General features: G+C 45.7%; 1 protein-coding gene across 2 annotated transcripts; it reads right to left on the reverse strand.

Moving 5' to 3' along the window:
- Nucleotides 1–609: 609 nt before the first annotated feature.
- On the reverse strand, nt 610–21,816 carry LOC148500794 (uncharacterized). Of its 2 annotated transcripts, none has more exons than XM_088451344.1 (9): nt 21,750–21,816; nt 18,528–18,684; nt 16,177–16,368; nt 15,974–16,097; nt 15,685–15,782; nt 15,449–15,551; nt 13,755–13,852; nt 11,061–11,172; nt 610–3,534 (listed from the first exon to the last, which is right to left on the reverse strand). In XM_088451344.1, exons 2-9 carry the CDS (start codon nt 18,603–18,605, stop codon nt 2,210–2,212), a joined length of 2,130 nt encoding a protein of 709 aa, XP_088307470.1. In that variant the 5' UTR covers nt 18,606–18,684; nt 21,750–21,816; the 3' UTR covers nt 610–2,209. The 2 variants fall into 2 exon arrangements, with proteins under 2 accessions (XP_088307470.1, XP_088307469.1); XM_088451343.1 differs by having other exon boundaries at nt 610–3,537.
- Between the last annotated feature and the right edge of the window lie 122 nt (nt 21,817–21,938).

Here is a 21,938-nt window from a genome sequence, read left to right on the forward strand (position 1 = left end):
TTTTTTTTTGTCCTTTTTTCAGTGTTTAAAACCATATGATCGACTGTCATTTGCTGCCATACATTACCAGGTTTTTATTCCAACCAGCCAGATTGGACAGATATCTGACAGAAAATTGTATAGTGGATGCCCAGCTTAAAGGTGCGTACACACTAGATGATATTTTGCCCAATTTGTACACATCGGAACGACAAATCGTGCAAAATATGTGCAAATTGTGAGTGTCCACTGACGATAACAATGTCGATGCGCGTACCTGCGAGTCGCCCGTTGTATCTTCAGATCTTACCTACACCAGGCAAGATCTGGCAATCTCGTGTATGACGCACTGGTAATCGTTAAGGACGTACGATAGATCATTGGTCAGATTGGACACTTTTAGCACCATATCGTGTCCTGGAGTGCCGGGGAAAGTTCAAGGGAAATCGTTCACATATCGTCCACTTTTTGCGTGCACCTTAAGCTTAGTAGTGTTCATTCTAGCACCCTGCACCTGTCACAATCCGTGCAGTTCTTCCTTCCTGCCTGAGGTGTTACTCTCTGCTCTGGTGCTTCTAGCACACTTATCTGATTCAACAAACTGCTGAGATACAGATCAGAGTGTGCAAGAAGCACCAGTGCAGAGAGCGACACCCCAAACAGGAAAAAGGAACTGCACAGGTTATGAAAGGTGCAGGGTGCTAGAATGAACAATAGGTTAGGGTTCTAACAGTAGAAAAACATGTCGACGTGCACAATTTAGGACCGTGTCGACACAACATCCATGACAACATACTGAATGCTGACATTTGGTACCACACCCAAATAAAACAGCTCTCATAGTCGGCCTCAACAAATACCCCACAGTATGCTTTCTCTGTAAAGCCCTGTGGAATATGTCTGCACTATATAAATAACTGTTAATAAATAAACAAGTAGTAATAATAATAATAATTTGTTACCAATACAATATATACTGTAGAAAAAAACAGCGTCCCATTACACAAAGTACATCACTAGCAAATTGTGTCTTCTGTACTAATAAGGGCCATTATTATTAATAACAAAATGGTCTTTGCATCATTACTGGGAGCAATGTTGCTCCGAGTACAGTATACATCCTGTTCATTTATAAAAGAAGATGTTTGACAGCACTTTGAGTGATTTTGTAATCACGTTTTATATGTTTTTAATCATCACTAAAGTAAAATTAGGCCAAATCCAATTTCTTGGGAAAAATAATATGAAGTAAATCCCACCGTCAGAACACGGAGATATGCATACATCACAATTGCCCCGATTTCAGTGGCAGATTCCTAATGTGAAGGCTCCCTGCCACGGACATGTCTGTTCCAAGATGGGGAAACTTGGGAGGTACCTGCTTAGCTGAGAAGTGGTGCAGGCAGCAGTAAGCAGGTCTTTGATTGGAGTACGGGCAGAGAGCGCTAGGCATCCCTGATCATGTCACATGACACAGCCACTGTGCTGATTCACATGTTGGGAGGTATGCATATGTGAACTGTGTGATATCCATCTAGCTTTGGTTTAAGCAAGTCCCCGCACTCTAGGCCTGATTAAGAGATGTACGCTATTCTGATGTTAGCACTTAGCACAGTTGAGCGATAATTGCCAATCTATTCATGTGTCGCACGCATCAAGGTAAATTACCATAGTCGCTCGCAGCAACTTTTTACTCACAGTGTGATTTACAGTCAGTGAGTTTGAAGGAGGTAGCGGGATGTGGGGGCAAAAAATACTGGAGTGACGCAACCGCTTTTGGGGCATGTCACAGCCTGCATCTGAGATTCCGTACGTAATGAAACTGACTGGTGTCTCCGTACACGCCGCGACCATTGGGCTACTCAAAAGTCAGATTATCAAAGGATCTGTAACTGATCCTGCGTCTTTGTACGCAGATGCCTGGATTTGCAAACCAGCAGGTGGGCATCTGCAACGTTTGCATATTTTCCGCATAGTAACTGCGTACAGATTGCAGATGTGATGGCATTAGCGTACATCGCTGAATCGGGACCCCTCACGGCAGATCACCTCTAGGACTAATTTGATTTCTGTTTAGAAGAAATAGTTAGCATGGAAAACATTCACACAATCATAAAATGAAAATATTCTATAATTTCACCATACGTGACATGCGTGTAAAACACTTTCTATATTCAGAACACGGAAACGCATTTATGTTCAATGAGATGTTATCCCGTGAAAACATTCTTCATCTTTGTAAATGGCCGTGAATTCTCAGATGTTTATGAAAAGTTGATTTATGTGTAAAACATTCGCCACATTCCGAGCATAAAAATGACTTCTCGCCCGTGTGGTTTCGCTGATGTTTGACCAGATCTGACTTGTGGGCGTAACATTTCCCACACTCAGAACACGGAAATGGTTTCTCCCCCGTGTGGCTCCTCTGATGCCTGACGAAGAGAGATTTATGGGCGAAACATTTCCCACACTCAGAGCACGGAAATCGTTTCTCGTCTGTGTGAATGATCTGATGGTTAATAAGATTTGCTTTCTGCTTAAAAGCTTTCCCACACTCGGGGCAGGAAAACGGCTGCTCTCCCGTGTGAGTCCTCTGGTGCTGAATGAGCTGCGACTTCTCGGTAAAACATTTCCCGCACTCGGAACATGGGAACGGCTTCTCGCCCAAGTGAATCCGCTGGTGCTTAACGGCATCCGATTTGCTTGCAAAACACTTCCCGCAAACAGAGCACGGAAACGGTTTCTCGCCCGTGTGACTTCTCTGGTGCCGTATTGTGACTGATTTATGAGCAAAACACTTCCCGCACACAGAACACGGAAACCGCTTCTCGCCTGTGTGAATGATCAGGTGGTTAACCAGATTGGCCTTCTGCTTGAAGCTTTTCCCACACTCAGAGCATGAAAAGGGCTTCTCGCCGGTGTGGATCCTCAGGTGTATTCTCACCTGCGACTTCTCCGTGAAACGTTTCCCGCACACGGAACATGGAAACGGCTTCTCGCCCGTGTGGATCCTCTGGTGTTTGACAAGATCTGACTTGTTTGCGAAACGCTTCCCACAAACGGAGCACGGAAAAGGCTTCTCGCCTGTGTGAACCAGCTGATGTTTAAGAATATTTGATCTCTGTTTAAAGCATTTCCCACACTCGGAACACGAATACGGCTTCTCCCCTGTGTGAATCCTCTGATGGTTAACAAGAGTTGATCTCTGTGTGAAACTTTTCCCACACTGAGCGCAGGAAAACGGCTTCTCCCCTGTGTGAGTTCTCTGATGTTTAATGAGGTTTGAAATGTGGGCAAAACATTTGCCACACTCGGGACATGGGAAGATTTTATCGCCTCTATTACCTATAGTATGTGTAAGAATATCTGGGATTTCAGGAGAGCCCGCCTCATGATTTGAGGGATCAGATGATAGATCAGTAGAGTGAAGTAATGGATAAAAATCTGAGATAAAGGGGTTTCCGTCTAGAGGATCTTGTATGAGGTCCTCTTCTAATTCGCAATCTGGAGATGAAATGAGACACCTTTCCAAGTTATTCTGGCTGTTATGTCCATCTGCTGGAAATAAAATAAAATGTATGTAATAATGTACTTATTAGACAGGTTTATCTTAATAATGATTAATATACAACAATAGTGGAATATTTCCAAACTAACTTCAGATGATTAAACCCGCAGGCTCCCGGCTCTGGAGATAATAATAATACATGAAGGGTGGGAATATTGGCTTTAACGGCTGGGAAATGTCCATTTATCTTTGTAAAGCTCTGACATAGATAGTAATGAAAGATTGCATCTTACTATGGTGGCCATGTTAGGTCAAACATAAATCATGCCAAAAATAAATCTTTTTTAATGACTTTATATGAGAATATTTGCTTTTTACTAACACTTTTCCTAGTTAAATATTTACATTAGATAGATGTGATAAAATTGAGATGAAAAATGTGAACGCATAAAAAAAGCAAAATAGTAACACATGGCTAGGCTATGAGTTTAAGATCCAAAATGTGTTACAATCATTTATTTATCCATTTATTATTTCATTAATTTCCATATATTAGGCGTCACTATTGCTTAAAGTACTGCGAGACTCACGGAGATTACATCAAGACGACTGCAACCTCCACTACCCTAGAACCCAATTAGTCTTCATTCTAGCACCCTGCATCTGTCACAACCCGTGCAGTTCCTCTTTCCTGCCTGGGGTGTTGCTCTCTGCACTGGTGCTTCTAGCACACTCTGCTGTTGCAACAAACTGCTGAGATACAGGGCCTGATTCAGACCCGCTCGCAAGCGGGTCGATGGCCGGGCAGTGCGCACGCGCGAGCCCCGGAGCGAGTGAGAAATCACTCGCTCCGGCGCTCGCATCCAAAAGGGGCGGCTGTCGATGTTGATCGACAGCTCGCCCCATTTGATAGGCGGGTCGGGGGGGGGGGGGGGGCTGGCCAAACGGCAGGCGTCCGGTCAGTGGTGGGTTTCCGGCTCTATTAGAGCCGGAAGCTGACTGGGGCTTGCGGGAACATTTAAAGTATTATTTAGAAATTGTATTCAACTAAATATATTTTATGTTCTATTAATCTTTAATATTCAATTTCTTCCACATTAAATCTCCTCTTTTTCTCTGCTCAATAATAGTTTTTTTTTCCACTGTACTTTTACTTGCTTCTCTGCAAATCTCATGTACTTTCTCTAACACTCATACTTTATTCCTACATCTAGTTTTCCTCCCCCTATTCAATTCATACACACCATTATCATGTGTACTTCCCCCTTCACTCAGTGTCCACCTAATCTTCTGCTCTGCCCCCTTTTCCCACCTATATCATTTCCCCCTTGTCTCCTCCACCTTCTCCTTCCTTTATCTCCCCTCCTCTGTCTGCCGTCCTCCTTTCTCCTCTCCCATTACTCCACTTTCATTCTCTTCTACCCCTCCTATCAAGGTACTACCCCACTGGTAATCCCTCCTCCAAACCTCCGCTCCATGTTACCCCACCCCACCCCCATTATATTAAACTCCCTCCCTGCCAACCACCTACAGGTTCCCTTCCCAGCACTGTTCCCCGTACAATCTCTCCACTACATTCATCTCGGTCACCCAAATTAAACTCACCTTCTCGCTACAGCAACCCTGATAATCTAATTCACATCTCTCTCACAAACACTGTCCCTCTATCCTGTGCCCTCTCGAATGCCAGATCAGTATGTAATAAACTCGTTCCCACTCATGACCTTTTCATCTCAAAAAACTTGCAACTCCTAGCCATTACTGAAAACTGGATTTCATCCTCTGACACCACTTCCCCTGCTGCTCTCTCCTCTGGGGACCTCATCTTCTCTCACATCCCTCGGCCTGGGGGTCGCCATGGTGGTGGTGTAGGGATCCTTCTATCCCCCGGTTACTCCTACCAACTGCTACCCTCTAAACCATCCCTTACATTCTCTACATTTGAGGTTCATGCCATACGCCTCTTCCAACCAGTACACTTCAGAGTAGCTGTCATTTACCGTCCCCCTGGCCGTCCTTCCAAATTCATTGACAACTTTGCTTCCTGGCTCCCTCACTTTCTTTCCTATGACCTTCCCTCTATTTTCCTAGGTGACTTCAATATTCCTATTGATATCCCCACAGAAGCCTCTGCCTCCAAACTCCTTACCCTCACGTCTTCATTTGGTCTCTCCCAATGGACCTCCACACCCTCCCAAGTGAGTGGGCATTCGCTTGACCTGGTCTTCACTCACCATTGTGATATTTCTGATGACTCCAATTCCCCATTCCCCCTCTCTGACCATCACCTTCTCTCTTTTAACCTATCCCTCTCTCTGTCCCTTCCTCTACCTCCTAAGGCCACCATCACTAAGCGTAACATTGAGGCTACTGACACCATTTCTTTTTCTTCCCAGCTTGACTCACTTCACTCCCCTATCCTCTCTCTCTCCTGCCCTGAACAAGCCACTTCCCTATACAATACCTCCCTTACTTCTGCTCTGGACTCTGTTGCCCCGGCAATCACTATTCACCCTCGCAGATTCACACCTCAACCCTGGCATTCCAAATGCACCAGATATCTGCAAAAGTGTTCACGAACTGCCGAGTGACATGGGAGAAGATCACGCTCTAAGGCAGATTTTCTCCATTTCAAATGTATGCTCTCCCATCCTACAGTGATGCCCTTTCATTTCAAGAACCTAATCTCCTCTCAGTCGTCAAATCCCCAGCGTCTCTTCACCACCTTCAACTCCCTCCTCCGCCCACTCCTTCCTCGCCACCCCTCCTCGCTCTCTGCCCTTGACTTTGCTACCTACTTTACATCTAAAATTGACTCCATACGTCAGGACATCATATCCCACCAGTCCCCCAGCTCTCCTCCTCCTCCTCCATCCACTTTACTGACTCTAACATTCTTCTCCCCTGTATCTGGAGAGGAAGTCATGTCCCTCTCATCCGATCCTCCCCCCCTTCCACCTCCCCCTTGACCCTATCCCTTCACGTCTCTTCCGCTGCCTCTCTCCTTCTGCCTGCTCCCATCTTGCCCACCTCCTTAATCTCTCCCTATCATCAGGCACTGTCCCGGCTGCATTCAAACATGCCCTTGTCTCCCCCATTCTTAAAAAAACTTACCCTTGATCCTAACACTCTCTCCAACTACCATCCCATCTCTCTCCTCCCTTTTGCCTCCAAGCTCCTTGAGTGTGTTGTTTACAACCGCCTTACTACCTTTCTTTCCTCCCACTCCCTCCTTGAACCTTTTCAGTCTGGCTTCCGTTCTCACCACTCCACTGAAACTGCCCTCAAAAAAGTCAGCAATGACCTCCTTGCTGCTAAATCCAAGGGCAACTACTCTCTACTCATTCTACTTGACCGCTCTGCTGCTTTCAACACTGTGGACCACCCTCTCCTTCTCCAAATCTTTCACTTCCTTGGTCTACGTGACACTGCCCTCTCCTGGCTATCCTCCTACCTCTCTGACCAATCCTTCTCTGTCTCCTCTCATGACTCCTGTTCTCCCCCCACAGCCTCTTACAGTAGGTGTTCCCCAAGGTTCTGTTCTTGGACCTCTCCTTTTCTCACTTTATACGTCCTCACTAGGTGAACTCCTCAGTACTTCTGACCTCCAATATCATCTCTATGCTGATGATACTCAGTTCTACCTTTCCTCCCCTGACCTCTCCCCCTCTCTACTCACTCTAATCTCCAACTGTCTCTCTGCCATCTCTTCCTGGATGTGCCAGCGATTTCTTAAACTTAATATGTCTAAGACTGAGATGATCATTCCCCCCCCCCCCCCAACATAACCACACTTTCCACCATTTCTTTATCAATTGATGGCACAACTATCTCCTCTAGCCCCAAAGTGCGCTGTCTTGGAGTTATCCTGGATTCGTCCCTCTCCTTCAAACCAATATGCAGAATCTCTCGCAGTCCTGTCATTTTCATCTTAAAAATATTTCCCAGATTAGACCCTTTCTCACCCAGGATGCCACTAATACCCTCATACACTCATTGCTCATCTCCAGATTGGACTACTGTAACCTCCTATCTGGCCTCCCCAACTCCCATCTCTCCAGTCTGTCCTCAATGCTGCTGCTCAGCTCATCTTCCTCTCAAAACGCTCTGCATCTGCCTCCCCTCTCCTACAAGCCATCCACTGGCTCCCCTTCCCTTTCAGATCCCAATTTAAGGTTCTCACTCTCACTTACAAAGCCCTCACCCATTCCTCTTCCATTTACATCTCGGATCTCATCTCCCTTCACTCTCCTGTCCGCCCTCCTCTTTCAACAAATGCACGCCGCCTCTCATGCCAATTGATTACTTCCACCTCTCTACAATCCTTCAAAAGGGCCCTCAAAACTCACTATTTCATCAAAGCCTTCCAGCTCCCATCCTAACTTGCTGCTACATACTCTTTCCTTCCACCCTACACCATCTGTGTCACACCTGTTTGTCTGTCCCTCCCCTCTAGAATGTAAGCTCCTATGAGCATTGCCCTCTACCCTCTTGTGCTTCTCCTAACTCTACTTTTATCTATTTCTTACTCCCCACTAGGGCACCTAACACTTGGTTACTTTGCTCTGTTGCTTATCTGGGTGTTATGGTTGCGAATGTAGCAATTTATATTATCCATGTCCTGTATTGTGCTGTAAGTCACTGTAAGTCAACCTATTTGCCTATGTACTTTGTAAGGCGCTGCGGAACACTTGTGGCGCCATATAAATAAATAATAAAAATAATCTAAGTAGCCTGATGATTTATGTGGTTGTAGTGCTGAATGCATTGTGCTAGCAGTTTACTACAGTGAATTTGTTATTGCTAATTAACATACCTTTACTACTTATGAAGGAGTCTGTGTTGGAGTCAGACAGTAGAAAAATAGAGGTTGGAATAGGAATTGGAGCTGAAGGTTTGATGTACTGACTCCACAGAATGAGATAGAGGGAAGGAGAGATAAATGGAATGGTAGAGTTCCTTCTAGGGTAGGAGGAGCGGCTGTCACAGTAGGGCACTGCTCTGTGCTCGCCGAAAGTGCGCACAAAAAAGGGGTCGTGGTCACTATAAAATGGGACGTGTCCTTGATACGCCCCCTCTTTATATCACTGTAGGGGGCGTGCCCAGCACTCACGGAGATGCTGGGCTGCCCCCAGTCTCTCAGAGCAGCGTGAATAGATGCTGATGAATGAATCTAGTCACTTGCTGGTGATTGTTTCACTGGAAGTTCTCCCCCTCGCGGGACACTCCGGCCCACAGATGGGAACGCTCGTTTCAGCGGGGCCCCACCATAAGGGCAGGGCGCATTTCAGCATTTTCAAATTGGGCAGAGTGTGGCGCCCAGCTTAGTGGGAACAATAGAATGGGGTGGGGGTGAAAGGGAGGATATAGTGGGGAGAAAGGGAGGAGCAACACCCTGACTCTCAAATATAATCCAGAATATTATGAAGCCCTAACCTATTAAGGTGGTGGTATTGGAAGGGGGGGGAGCGATTCAATTGCAGGCGATGGCTGCAAAGTGCCCTGGGAATGGCTGGAACGGCAGCACTTCCAGTCCACCAATATCGGCAATTTTGCCATGTGCCCTATATAGGTGCACAGGAAAACTTCTGATGTTGGTGCACTGCATTCTACAGGTAAATAGTATCATGGCCGCACATTGCAGATATCGCACGTGGAGACGCTATAGATGATGGAGGGAAAAAGCAATGCTAATCCCTGTGTATCGGCTGACCGTTGCAAAACATGCTTAACTTAACTTTTCTATTATTAACTCCATGTCTACTGATGTACTGATTACGGGGATATAAAAAACAAAGCGCAACTCTCCTGTCTACAGAAAAACCTGTGCATATTATTGGGCTTAAAGTGGCTGTAGGGGCGAGCACCCAGGGCAGCCTTATTTACTACCTTATACCAATGCAGTATTCCGTACAGCTAATGTGGGGGTCCGTGCGTCTACAAGTGGAAACCCATAAAGACCATGGATTTTACGCCAACCACTGAAACCACCATCATTAGTATCTACAAGTGCACTAGCCCCATGCTAGCTGCAACAGACTTCAGAAACAGACTTCCCTAACCCCAATTGCACAGAGCTATAGATACACGCCCACGATATTCCCATAAGTCAGGGCTGCTACATGCGATCGCATTGATCTGGCAAAGTCCTGTCCGATTCAAAATAGGACAGAGATTCAAAACAGGATTTTGGTTTGGTTTGGGATAATGTAAGTGGCGTGGAGAGTGGGTTAGTGTAAGTGACATGGACGGTGGTATGGTGTTAGTGGTGTTGACACTGGAATAGTGTAAGTGACGTTGACACTGGGATATTGTAAGTGAAATGCACAGTGGGATAATGAAAGTGACATGCGCCGTGGGATAATGTAAGTGACGTGGATGGTGTAGATGACAAGGATACATGTTAAGAAGCATTACTAGTGTAACATAAAAAGTGTAAGTGGATTAGTGTATGTGGCATGGATAATGTAAGGATATCAGGAATAGCGTAACAGATATGGATAGTGTAGATGGCATCTATGGTGAGAGTAATTTAAGAAGCATAGCTAGTGTAAGGGATTTGAATAGTAAATACTGTAAGAGGCGTGGACAGAGTATGGAGGCTGGATAACATTATACAGACTGAATCACTATGATGTGATGTATGAGATACACCAGAGTGTGTGGGGAGGAGACTGGTCATATCTCTGGGCTGGTAACACATAGTGACATGATGTGAGGAGAGCAGGAGTCTAATAGGGGCTGATGGCTCCTGATGTATGAGATACACCAGAGAGTGTGGGGAGGAGACTGGTCAGATCTCTGGGCTGGTAACACACAGTGACATGATGTGAGGAGGAGAGCAGGAGTATAATAGGGGCTGATGGCTCCTGATGTATGAGATACACCAGAGAGTGTGAGAAGGAGACTGGTCAGATCTCTGGGCTGGTAACACACAGTGACATGATGTGAGGGGGAAAGCAGGAGTCTAATAGGGGCTGATGGCTCCTGATGTATGAGATACACCAGAGAGTGTGGGGAGGAGACTGTTCAGATCTCTGGGCTGGTAACACACAGTGACATGATGTGAGGAGGAGAGCAGGAGTATAATAGGGGCTGATGGCTCCTGATGTATGAGATACACCAGAGAGTGTGGGAAGGAGACTGGTCAGATCTCTGGGCAGGTAACACACAGTGACATGATGTGAGGGGGAAAGCAGGAGTCTAATAGGGGCTGATAGCTCCTGATGTATGAGATACACCAGAGAGTGTGGGGTGGAGACTGGTCAGATCTCTGGGCTGGTAACACACAGTGACATGATGTGAGGGGAAGAGCTGACGGAGATTTCCAGACCTCTTTTGTGCTTCTGTGGCGGCCGTCTTGAGTGACCCCATGGTCACTCAGCCGGACAATGGTAGAGCAAATTATCCGATGCTGCGTCCATGGACGCAGCTCGGATCAGTAATGCATGCAGGTGGTGTGATGCCTCCTGCTGCATATCCATATTAGTGCTATCGCAGCTGCTACCATGTTAGCAGCTGCTATAGCAAATCTGTCCCCTGCTGAATCAGGCCCTTAGTGATTATTACTCACCTGTGCTGATAGCTGTAGAGGTTTCCTCCTCCTTACACTGCTGATCGCCCATCACATACGTCTCCTCTTCCTCCTCTATATTTTCTACTTTAATGATAATCAGGTCTTCAACCTAAATAATTAACACAACAAACAATACATTTAGTAGTGTAGGTTCGAAGTTTGTAGAAAGCTATGGCCCGATTCAATGTTGTACGCAAACCTGATGCTTTACGTAGAACTGCAATGTATTACTATCTGCACATGCGCAGAATATTAGGGGTAATTAGCTCAGTAGAGAGGTCAGTGGTGTAGTGAGCAGGTGCATAATAAAGCTCTTTAGGTTAAAATGAAATTAAATGGTGCTTTACTGTCAGCATTTCAGGAACAAAATAATAAACAACCTAGCCCCAGCTAGTCTGCAAATATAACACAGTCTCTCGTAGTCCCAGTCCTGTCTGGGCAGCCTCTAGGTGTGCACAAACTTGGTTTTTCTACCCTGTGCAGAGGCATAACTAGGGTTTTTGGCGCTAAGGGCAAATTGATAAACGGCTCTCCTTCCCCCCAAAAAACCCAAAACCTATAAAAGCACAATAGAAATCTTATATAGGTACATAAAACTGGTTAATTGCTGTAAAATCCAAATCATCAAATACATTGAAAAATCTAGATTCATGTTACATTATAAAGGCCAGATCCATGTTACATTTTATGTGCTGTAATATAGTGCCCCCAATTCACATGCCACAAAAATGCCGCCGTATTCACATTTCACCGCACAAAAATGCCCCTTATTCGAATTATACCCCACAGTAGCAGAGGGTGATGGGGAGAGGCTGATGCCTTGGGGAGGTAGAGGGTGATAGGAGAGAGAGGGTTATGGGGAGTTTTGTGACGCAGGGGAGAGGCAGAGGGTGAGGCAGTGGGTGACAGGGAAATATAGTGAGAGACAGAGGCAGGGGGTGACAGGGCGATAGTGGGTGACTGGGTAGGCAGTATATGACAGCAGTGAGGTCTCTGCAGGCAGACATAAGTTTACTTACTGGCTTGGGGGATGGGCCCACAGCAGAGCAGCAAGGTTGGCTTAGAGAAGGCACAGGGTACAGGAACTGCAGGCAGGACGAGAATGTGATGTCATCCTGCCAGCACCGCCTCCCCTTAGGCACCCAGCCAGTCCCAGCCACACAGGAGGCAGAGAGGAGGAGCCAGGGAGAGTTGAGGGGAGGCCTCCCTGTCCTTACTCCACCTCCTCCTCAATTTGACTCATTATATAGCCGCAGTTGGCGGGCCCCGGTGATGGGCACCGAGCTGCACTGCCGCTAGATCCAGGAGGGCTGACAGGTTAACAGCCAGCAGCCACTGTTGATTAAATTCCACTGTCTGCAGCCACTGGGATCTGACATTTGATCCCAGCGTCGGTATTTGTACTGCCCTGGCCAGCGGCGCCCCGCTCTGCCAGGCCAGCCCTAGAAACACCTCTGGTGGGTGGAGCCACACACAGAATCCATGGCTCACTATCGCCACCTAGCGTGATATTGCCACTATACATATATATATACACCCACCCACAACATACCCATGAAACAGTTAATTCACATTGCTGCGTCCAGTTGCCAGCCAAAACTGCGCATTCCAACATATGTGTGACTAGATAACAGGCCCTATAGCTTTGATCCACCACACCACAATTTTCTTTCCAAAACAAAGAGTTAAGGTGCATACACACGTAACGATTTTTTGAACGATTTGTCGTTTTCGACGTCGTTATCGTTCAAAAAATCGTTCAGTTTCTGAGTTGTAACGATGAACGATAATCGTTCAAGCGCGCTCCAGTTTGTAGTTATCGTTCATCGTCTATTTCAGACTGTCCAACATAACGATTTTCATTAAGGGAAGGAACATTTTTCGTTCATCGTTGTAAAAATCGTTCATTGCACTTCAAAAAAAAATCGTTCACTTTTTCAAGGGAAAATCTGACAGAAAATCGTTGGTTACAAAATCGTTACGTGTGTATGCACCTTTAGATGACTATTAGAGCTCTGGGTTTCTACAGAATTAAATAGGAGAATAATGTTGCCCATTTCGGTTCTTGAATTGTTGGGTGTTTTTACCAACATACAGTTTTCCTCATGGAAACTTGGGGGGAGATTTATCAAAGCTTGGAGAGTGATAAAGTACCAACCAATCAGCATTTAACTGTCACTTTACTGGGTGTGTTTGAAAAGTGACAGTTAGAAGCTGATTGGTTGGTACTTTATCTCACTCCAAGCTTTGATACATCTCTTCCTTGGTGGCATAAGCTGTATAATCAGTGTCACGTCTAGCAAACTGTCCAAAGTGACTTGTTTCACCTCTTAATGACTGGGCGAATAACTACTTTTGGGTAATGGGTACATTTTGGACAAGTAGAGGCACAGAAATGAATAGCCAAGGATGTTAACTATAAGAAACCCTGAGAGCACGCATTAACTTATGTCACAGGTTCTCAAACTCGGTCCTCAGGACCCTAAACAGTGCATGTTTTCCATGTCTCCTTACAGAATCTCAAGTGAAATAATAACTCCACCTGTGGATCTTTTAAAATGTGTCAGTGAGTAATGACTACACCTGTGCAGCCGGTAGGTGACCTGGAAAATGTGAACTGTGTGGGGTCCTGAGGACCGAGTTTGAGAACCACTGACTTAGGTATTTGCTGAGACCCTCAGTTCCACCTACCTGATCCTCCTGTAGGACACTGTGATTCTCCTCTGTATCATCCTGGGAATAATGAGGATGGGGACATCTCTCTGGGGTATTTCTGTTACTGGATCCATCTGTAGGAGACACACGGTGACTGAGTACACTGTATATATGTGATTATCAGACAAAGGTCAATTTCCCCGTTCATGGAGCGACCTCCAGGAAGTCAACCTGCACCTATCTTTGTGGATCCATGTGTGAAAATACAGGGTGGACATATTTAAATATCACATCAAACACCAACCAATCCTAAAGTCGATCCCATAAGGAGAATGTGCAGACAATTGAATAATCTTTATTACATATCACAATTTTGTGTGTTACAATGTAGTTATAATTGTTGAAGTGCAACTGATAGGTTCAAAATGAACCCTATAAAAAAGTATATTAAGAGACACAATCTCCAGAAGCTGGCAGTGTCATTGGCTGCATAGAGGTCCACAGACCAGGATCTGGATGGTGGCTATCCGCAGTTCCGGATATCGATCCATGGGCGCCGCCATCTTTGGGAGGTCGTGGGCAGCCACAGTTCCTGGTCAAAATTAGGCCAAATTAGGCATATCACTCTCACTGCCAGACATAGTTAGGAAGATACCAATATACTGTATGTGACCCCCTACACAAAAATAACAGACTGTGAGGGTGTACTCTGACAACACCTGTGTTAGGGCTCAGGTACAGGGAAAGTAAAATGGCTGACAGTTCAGAAAGTGAAACTCAGACAGACAGCGCTAGCATACAGTCACATGCAATGCAGAATAATAACACCTGCACTAAATCGCACTTACTGGTCAACTACGCAGACTTAGCGTCTGGTAGGACAAAAGTGCTACATGCACTGACCACCGTCCTGGAGGAGAGGTATGCAGGGGGACCTGGGCTCCGCACCGCCTGCTGGGATCTGCGACATACAACTAGGAGAAAATGGCCACCGGAGATCTCTGAGGGGGCGGATCCGGAGTAGGAGAGCTGCCACAACCCAGCCAGATGGCGGTGGAAAGGCGCGCTGTGCAGCGGGGAGGAGCCAGCTGTTAGACAGGGAAGGCTGCCTCCCCTGGCCAGCGTTTAACCCCTGGGACGCTGGAGTGTTCCGCAGAACTCCAGCCCAATGTCCTTGGTGGCCTAGTGGGGGCGCAGGATTCAGTGCCTGGCCCCACTTGCTGTCATCCCCAGGGATTCCCCAGCCCTGGGGGAAAAGACTGCGACTTGGCGCGCACCACTGCGGTGACGCGACGCTAGCTAGCCAAAACCCCAGAGGCCCACCGAGGTCCCCGGATCAGTACCGGCGACCCGGCGGGTGACGGAGTGACAGCGGGGATGTCCCCTGGACTGTCCGTGCTGCCGCTATTCTGTAGAAATCTTCTTTTGAAAATAAAAAATCTTCAGTGACCCGACTCGGGCACCCAACGAAACTGAGGTGCCTCTGGCCCGAGGGCGGGGTACAGCAGAGGGACCCAGTGCATCCTGGGAAGAAAAATTAACTGCGTGGTGCCCGGATGACTCCCATCATCACCTATATCCCAAGGTCTCCCTGTGGAGCCTATGGACCCTGAAAACAATATCTAAATTTCCACTTAGGAGAAAAAGTCATGCACCTGACATGTACAGGTAGGACTGATGACCTTTTACACTTAGGTGGTACACAGACCGCTCTCTGTGATGCTACTCACCTGAGCTGATCTCGTTATAGGTTTCCTCCTCTTTACACTCCTGATCAACATTTTCAGAAGTTTCTGCTAAATCTTCTATTTTAATGTCAGTCACATCTTCTTCCTAAATAGCCCAACATAAAAAAAAAATGATTAACAGAATATTATCAATGTATAAGATCCACACAGCTTCTCTACAGGTCATATAGTGTAGATTCAGTTTGGTATATGGTGAGACCCCTAATAGTTCCACCTACCTGATCCTCCTGTAGGACACTGTGATTCTTCTCTGTATGATCCTGGGAATAAAGAGGACGATGACATCTCTCTGGGGTATTTCTGTTACTGGCCCCATCTGTAGGAGACACACGGTGACTGATTACACTGTATATATGTGATTATCAGATGATGTGTATATAGGTGGCCCCATCTGTAGGAGACACACAGTGACTGATTACACTGTATATATGTGATAATCAGATGATGTGTATATAAATGGCCCCATAGCTGCTCTCTCCATTACAGTAAGTGACAGTCTCCTCTTACCCAGTGATGTGAGGGGCCGGTGATTCTCCATCATCACGTCCTTGTACAGACCCCTGTGTCCTTCTATATACTCCCACTCCTCCATGGAGAAATAGACAGTGACGTCCTCACACCTTATAGGAACCTGACACACACAATGATACAGTCATCACCCAGACACATCCCCTGGTGTTACTGTATAATGTCCCATTCCCAGCAGTCACCTCTCCAGTCAGCAGCTGAATGATCTTGTTGGTGAGTTCCAGGATCTTCTGGGCATTTTGTCTCTCATGTATCAGTGAGTGAGGTGGAGGCACCGTGATGGAGCTCTGGGTCCTGCTCAGTCCTCCCGACACACGGAGATGGCTGCTGATTGTCACACACTCACCATATGTCTTCTTCACTACTGTGTAATCCTGTATATTGAAAGGGACACCAATATATATCACTATATATTATTAAATCTCCAGTCAGGTCCTTGTGTTAGTAATAGAGATAATAGTGATGTCACTGTGACATTCCCAGACTCCCTCACCTCCCCAGTGTCAGGGTTCAGCCTAGAATCGGCTATCTCTCACCTCCGTGCCGGCTTCCCCTGACTTTCATGTGGTCAGACGTCTGGTGCAGTGAGGGGTGTGATGCTGAGTATTCTGCCTTAGGTGCTTTTGCGGACTTCCATGGTCGGCTGTGTGTTTTGGGGATTGGAGTTCCCATTGTGGGAGCCGCCATGACAGTTCCTCTCATGTCACAGTCCTCCTAACCAATGGTAGCATGATCTCAGTCAGCTGATGCTGTGCTCCAATAATCTGCTACCCCTGGGTATAAATCGGCCCCCAGAACTTCAAGTAACTGCTGTTCAACTTCATTATTCCAGTGCCTGTGATACTCCCACTGTTGCTCTGTGGCAATTCCTTCAGCGTGTTGCTTCAGCCTGCTCACAGTTCTCCAGTTTCCTGTATTAGCTTCCATACTAACCCTTAGTCTGAGACTTTAGCTCTCTCACAGTACTTCAGTGTTTCATGTCTCTTCCCTGTGTGTCTTTGTATATGTGCTACTAATTCTATTGCAGCTTTCCTGTGGCTATTACCCTGTGTTGCTGAGGTGTCAGATTACCTGCTAGTACTAATTAGCTCACAGCTGGACCTCCCAGCACTCTCCCAGTATTTGCCTTTGTCCAGTGCCAGCATTTCTAGCTTTCCCAGTATATGCCTGTCTTCTCTCTGTGTCTTGTCTGTGCAATCTGCACCTGCATATGTAATTATTCCCAGTATATGCATGTGTCCAGTCTGCTCTGTGTTTGCTTGTGTAGCCAGCACAATCATACCAGCATTTCTAGCTTTCCCAGTATTAGCCTTTGTCCATGCTACTGTGTTTTTCTGCACTAATCAGCACCTAGAAATGTAACTGTTTCCAGTCCATGCCTGTGTTCTAGCATCCAGATTCTTCCCCTGTTTTCTAGCATTCAGATCCATCTCCAGAGTCCATTCATTCCGTTCACCTCCAGTGTTATAGCTTTAATTATAGTCTTGGTCTTCTGCCATTCCCAGGTACCTGTCCAGAGGGACGCGACCTGCTCACTTGGTGCAGCGAAAACCAAATCCCAATTGGAGGGGTCACTGGAGAAAACCACCAAGTGAGTTAGACTCCGCGCCTCTGGGCAGGTCTCGCCAAACCTGGGTTTGGTCGCAACTAGGAGACCTAGTCCAGTCACTCCCCTAGTCACCCGAACCCCCCGGCTCACCGTCCTCCACAAAGGAACACTTGCACCGGATCGTGACACCCAGTCAGGTCCCTGTGTTAGTAATAGAGATAATAGTGATGTCACTGTGATACTCCCAGACTCCCTCACCTCCCCAGTCAGGTCCCGGTGTTAGTAATAGAGATAATAGTGATGTCACTGTGACACTCCCAGACTCCCTCACCTCCCAAGTCAGGTCCCTGTTAGTAATAGAGATAATAGTGATGTCACTGTGACACTCCCAGACTCCCTCACCTCCCAAGTCAGGTCCCGGTGTTAGTAATAGAGATAATAGTGATGTCACTGTGACACTCCCAGACTCCCTCACCTCCCAAGTCAGGTCCCGGTGTTAGTAATATAGATAAGAGTGATGTCACTGTGACACTCCCAGACTCCCTCACTTCCCCAGTCAGGTCCCTGTGTTAGTAATAGAGATAAGAGTGATGTCACTGTGACACTCCCAGACTCCCTCACCTCCCAAGTCAGGTCCCTGTTAGTAATAGAGATAATAGTGATGTCACTGTGACACTCCCAGACTCCCTCACCTCCCAAGTCAGGTCCCGGTGTTAGTAATAGAGATAATAGTGATGTCACTGTGACACTCCCAGACTCCCTCACCTCCCAAGTCAGGTCCCGGTGTTAGTAATATAGATAAGAGTGATGTCACTGTGACACTCCCAGACTCCCTCACTTCCCCAGTCAGGTCCCTGTGTTAGTAATAGAGATAATAGTGATGTCACTGTGACACTCCCAGACTCCCTCACCTCCCCAGTCAGGTCCCTGTGTTAGTAATAGAGATAAGAGTGATGTCACTGTGACACTCCCAGACTCCCTCACCTCCCCAGTCAGCAGGTAGATGATCTCCAGGGTGAGATTTAATATCCTGTCAGTCATCTTGTTACTGTCCTTCTCCATCCTCAGTGCATCAGTCGGAGAGTGGACTCCGGGTCTCGTTGAGGAGACTGATCATGTGGAGACGACAGCAGAGAAGATCCTGTAATGGAGCAAAATGAAAATTCTTCTCTATAAATAAAATTATTCTGTGAATCAGTGATGTATAGGGTATAATAAAACAATTTGATCACTGAAAATGTTGTGTAAATGGTATCACAGTTGAATGAACGATGACGATTCAAGTGACGATTATAGGAAACAGTCCTGTTCACATCTAATACAATGCAAGTAATACTGCACAATGCTCAGATGTTAATGTCTATATGCACTTTATATAGGGGCATTGTACAATGTATCTGGTCACCTTGTCTATAGGGGATGGAGCAGGACAGAGCTGCAGCATAATGTATTGTCTGCTAAGGTAACGTGACACTGCCTCAATATGATGCCTTTTATCAGTGTACAAATACTGGTCTAAATAGACGTTACTGGAGATCTCAATAACAGCCCTCTGAGGGTTTAGGAACTTTTTGTGTCCGTTTCTGGGACTTCCTTGGTGTTCATTCTAGCACCCCGCACCTGTCACAACCTGTGCAGTTTCTCTTTCCTGCCTGGGGTTCATTATCTACTCTGGTGCTTCTAGCACACACTTGTCTGTATAGCAGCAGTTTGTTGCTTCAGCTGAGTGTGCTAAAAGCACCAGAGCAGAGAGTGACACCCCAGGCAGGAAAGAGGAACTGCAAGGGTTGTGACAGGTGCTAGAATGAACACTGCTTCCTGTATGATTTCTGGATGCTTGTGCCTACCTTTATTATACACACACACAAACATATAAAGCCAGGCTTCATTGTGTCCTTTTAATGCTTTTATGTATCTAGCCTAGGTGTTGGCAATAAAAGACAACAGATGGATGACACTTTGTGCCAGGAGCTCCACCTAAAAGACCTGAGCCCTCTGTGTCTGCACAGATCATTCATTAATCATGGTGTGACCACCCACAGCTGGCTCCATACGTCCCAAATGTCAGAAGTGCATACGGGTCACGCGCATGGGAACCATCTGACACCTTTTCCCTTCTTACCACGGACCTGTGATCCACGTCTTGGGGTACACCCCACCATTACTAGTGCACCTGTCACAAGCCGTGCAGTTCCTCTTTCCTGCCTGGGGTGTCGCTCTCTGCTCTGGTGCTTCTAACACACTCAGCTGATGTAACAAACTGCTGAGATACAGACCAGAGTGTGCTAGAAGCACCAGAGTAGAGAGCAACACTCCAGGCAGGAAAGAGGAACTGGATCGGTTGTGACAGGTGCAGGGTGCTAGAATGAACAGTACATTATATTGCTTAGCGGGTCTGTGAGTATGAATTCTGCATTGCACAATCTCTAACCCCTTTATTATTATCATTTGTGACTGTGGAATATTCTAAAGTAGCAAAGTCATTTATTTAAATTAGTGCATACCTGGCTGCCTTCTAGAATTATTCCACAGATACCCTCACTGGTTAATACAGACCACTAAATCCTTTATGCTTATTCGCTGCTGACAGATCTCTGTTTATCAGTTTTTCTGATACATTTTAATAATGGATACTTTTAATCCAGCCCTGGGCTAAACAAACGGCGTTTGCATGATTCATTGTATGTAGCCTGTTTTTTTATTATTATTATTAATAATATTATTATAGTTTGTAAACTATTAATATTTTCATTTATTACATGTATTTTGAATTTTTACTCCAACCTAGCAATGACATTTATTCAGTCACTCTCTATATGTATTTAAGTGCAGCAGTGCGTAAGTCTTTTAAAATTGTTATTGTTTTATTGGTTGACACATTTTGTTATGTCATATTTCTGACCGTCGGACTTTGACAGTGGACATAAGAGAAAGTGCCCTAATTCCCTTCTAAAAAAAAAAAAACACATGACACTGTGTAGTGTGCATCTCAGATAATGCAGATAATATGGCCAGACCCCTTCAATAACAAATAGAGATTTTCCTCCCTACCAACTATTAATCACTGATATTCCTGAACCCTTCCATAGGACACAAGACTGCTCCATTTGTACTATAATAACATGGTACAAGTCTGCTCCACTTCTACTATAAAAGGGCACCAGAATTTGTTCCATCTGTATTAATGTAACATCAGTGTCTGCTCTTCCTGTTTTATAACACGGCACCAGAGTCTGCTCCACCTGTATTATAATGTAACACCAGTGTCTGCTCTGCCTGTTTTATAACACGGCACCAGAGTCTGCTCCACCTGTATTAAATGTAACACCAGTGTCTGCTCAGCCTGTTTTATAATAACAAGGCACCAGAGTCTTCTCCACCTGAATTATAAAACAACAGTGTCTGCTCAGCCTGTATTGGTAATAGCAGGACACCAAAGTCTACTCCATTTGCATTATAATACATTTACAACAAAGTCTGATCCACATCTACTATAATAAGATGACATCGAAGTATTCTCCACATGTATTCGAATAACGGGATACTATAGTCTGCTTTACCAGTAATATATTGACATGGCACCAGAGTCTGCTCCACCTGTATTACATTAGCATGACATTAGAGTCTTCTCTACCTGTTTTATTTTAGTATACCCAGAGTATGTCCCACCTGCATTATAATAACAGGACACCTTTATAATATTATATTAACATCAGCAGTACAGTATTATATTAGCATGACTTCAAAGTCTGATACACCTGTATTATTATTATCGTAAACACTAGAGTCTGCTCTCATACCAGGACATCAGAGCCATCAATATTATATGCCACCAGAATCTGATCCACCTGCATTATAACAACAGCACATCAGAGAGTGGTTCACCTGCATTGTAATAAGAGGACACCTGTATTATAATAATGTGTCATTTGAAAAGGCTCAGCCTATATTATAAAAAATGAGACACCAGAATCTTCTCCACCTGTAGTATGACAACAGGCCACCACGGTATATGTTTCATCTGCATTATAACAGGGTACCAGTTTCTACTCCATCTGTATTACAGTAAGGGGACTTCAGAGTCTCCTGTACAGGTATTATAGCAAGAGGACACAAGAGTCTGCTGCACCCGGGATCTAGCAATAACGGGACCTGCTCCAGCTGTACTATAATAGCACCATTATTACTGATAATAAATGCCATTACCTGCAGCCACAACGTATCCACCTCCTCCTCCTATCTCTGTGTTACCTCCTACCCAACGGTTTCTAGGAAGTTACAGGCGAAGAGAAATACTTCCTGTCTGTGGAACGCAAATGTCAGAAGTCAACTGGAACGCACAGACCGGAAGTTACGTATGCTGGCAGAGAGGAGGCATTTATGTTACTGGCAGAG

Source organism: Taudactylus pleione, unplaced genomic scaffold (assembly GCF_031769625.1).
Source record: "Taudactylus pleione unplaced genomic scaffold, aTauple2 ptg000547l, whole genome shotgun sequence".
NCBI lineage: Eukaryota > Metazoa > Chordata > Amphibia > Anura > Myobatrachidae > Taudactylus > Taudactylus pleione.

Excerpts from the sequence above, each read along its gene's own strand:
- LOC148500794 (XM_088451343.1), bottom strand. The coding sequence starts at position 18,605 with ATGGAGAAGGACAGTAACAAGATGACTGACAGGATATTAAATCTCACC. Across the intron at positions 16,369-18,527 it reads TCTACCTGCTGACTGGGGAG|GATTACACAGTAGTGAAGAA; the intron begins GTGAGGGAGTCT and ends TTCAATATACAG. Across the intron at positions 15,552-15,684 it reads GTGTCCTACAGGAGGATCAG|GAAGAAGATGTGACTGACAT; the intron begins GTAGGTGGAACT and ends TGGGCTATTTAG.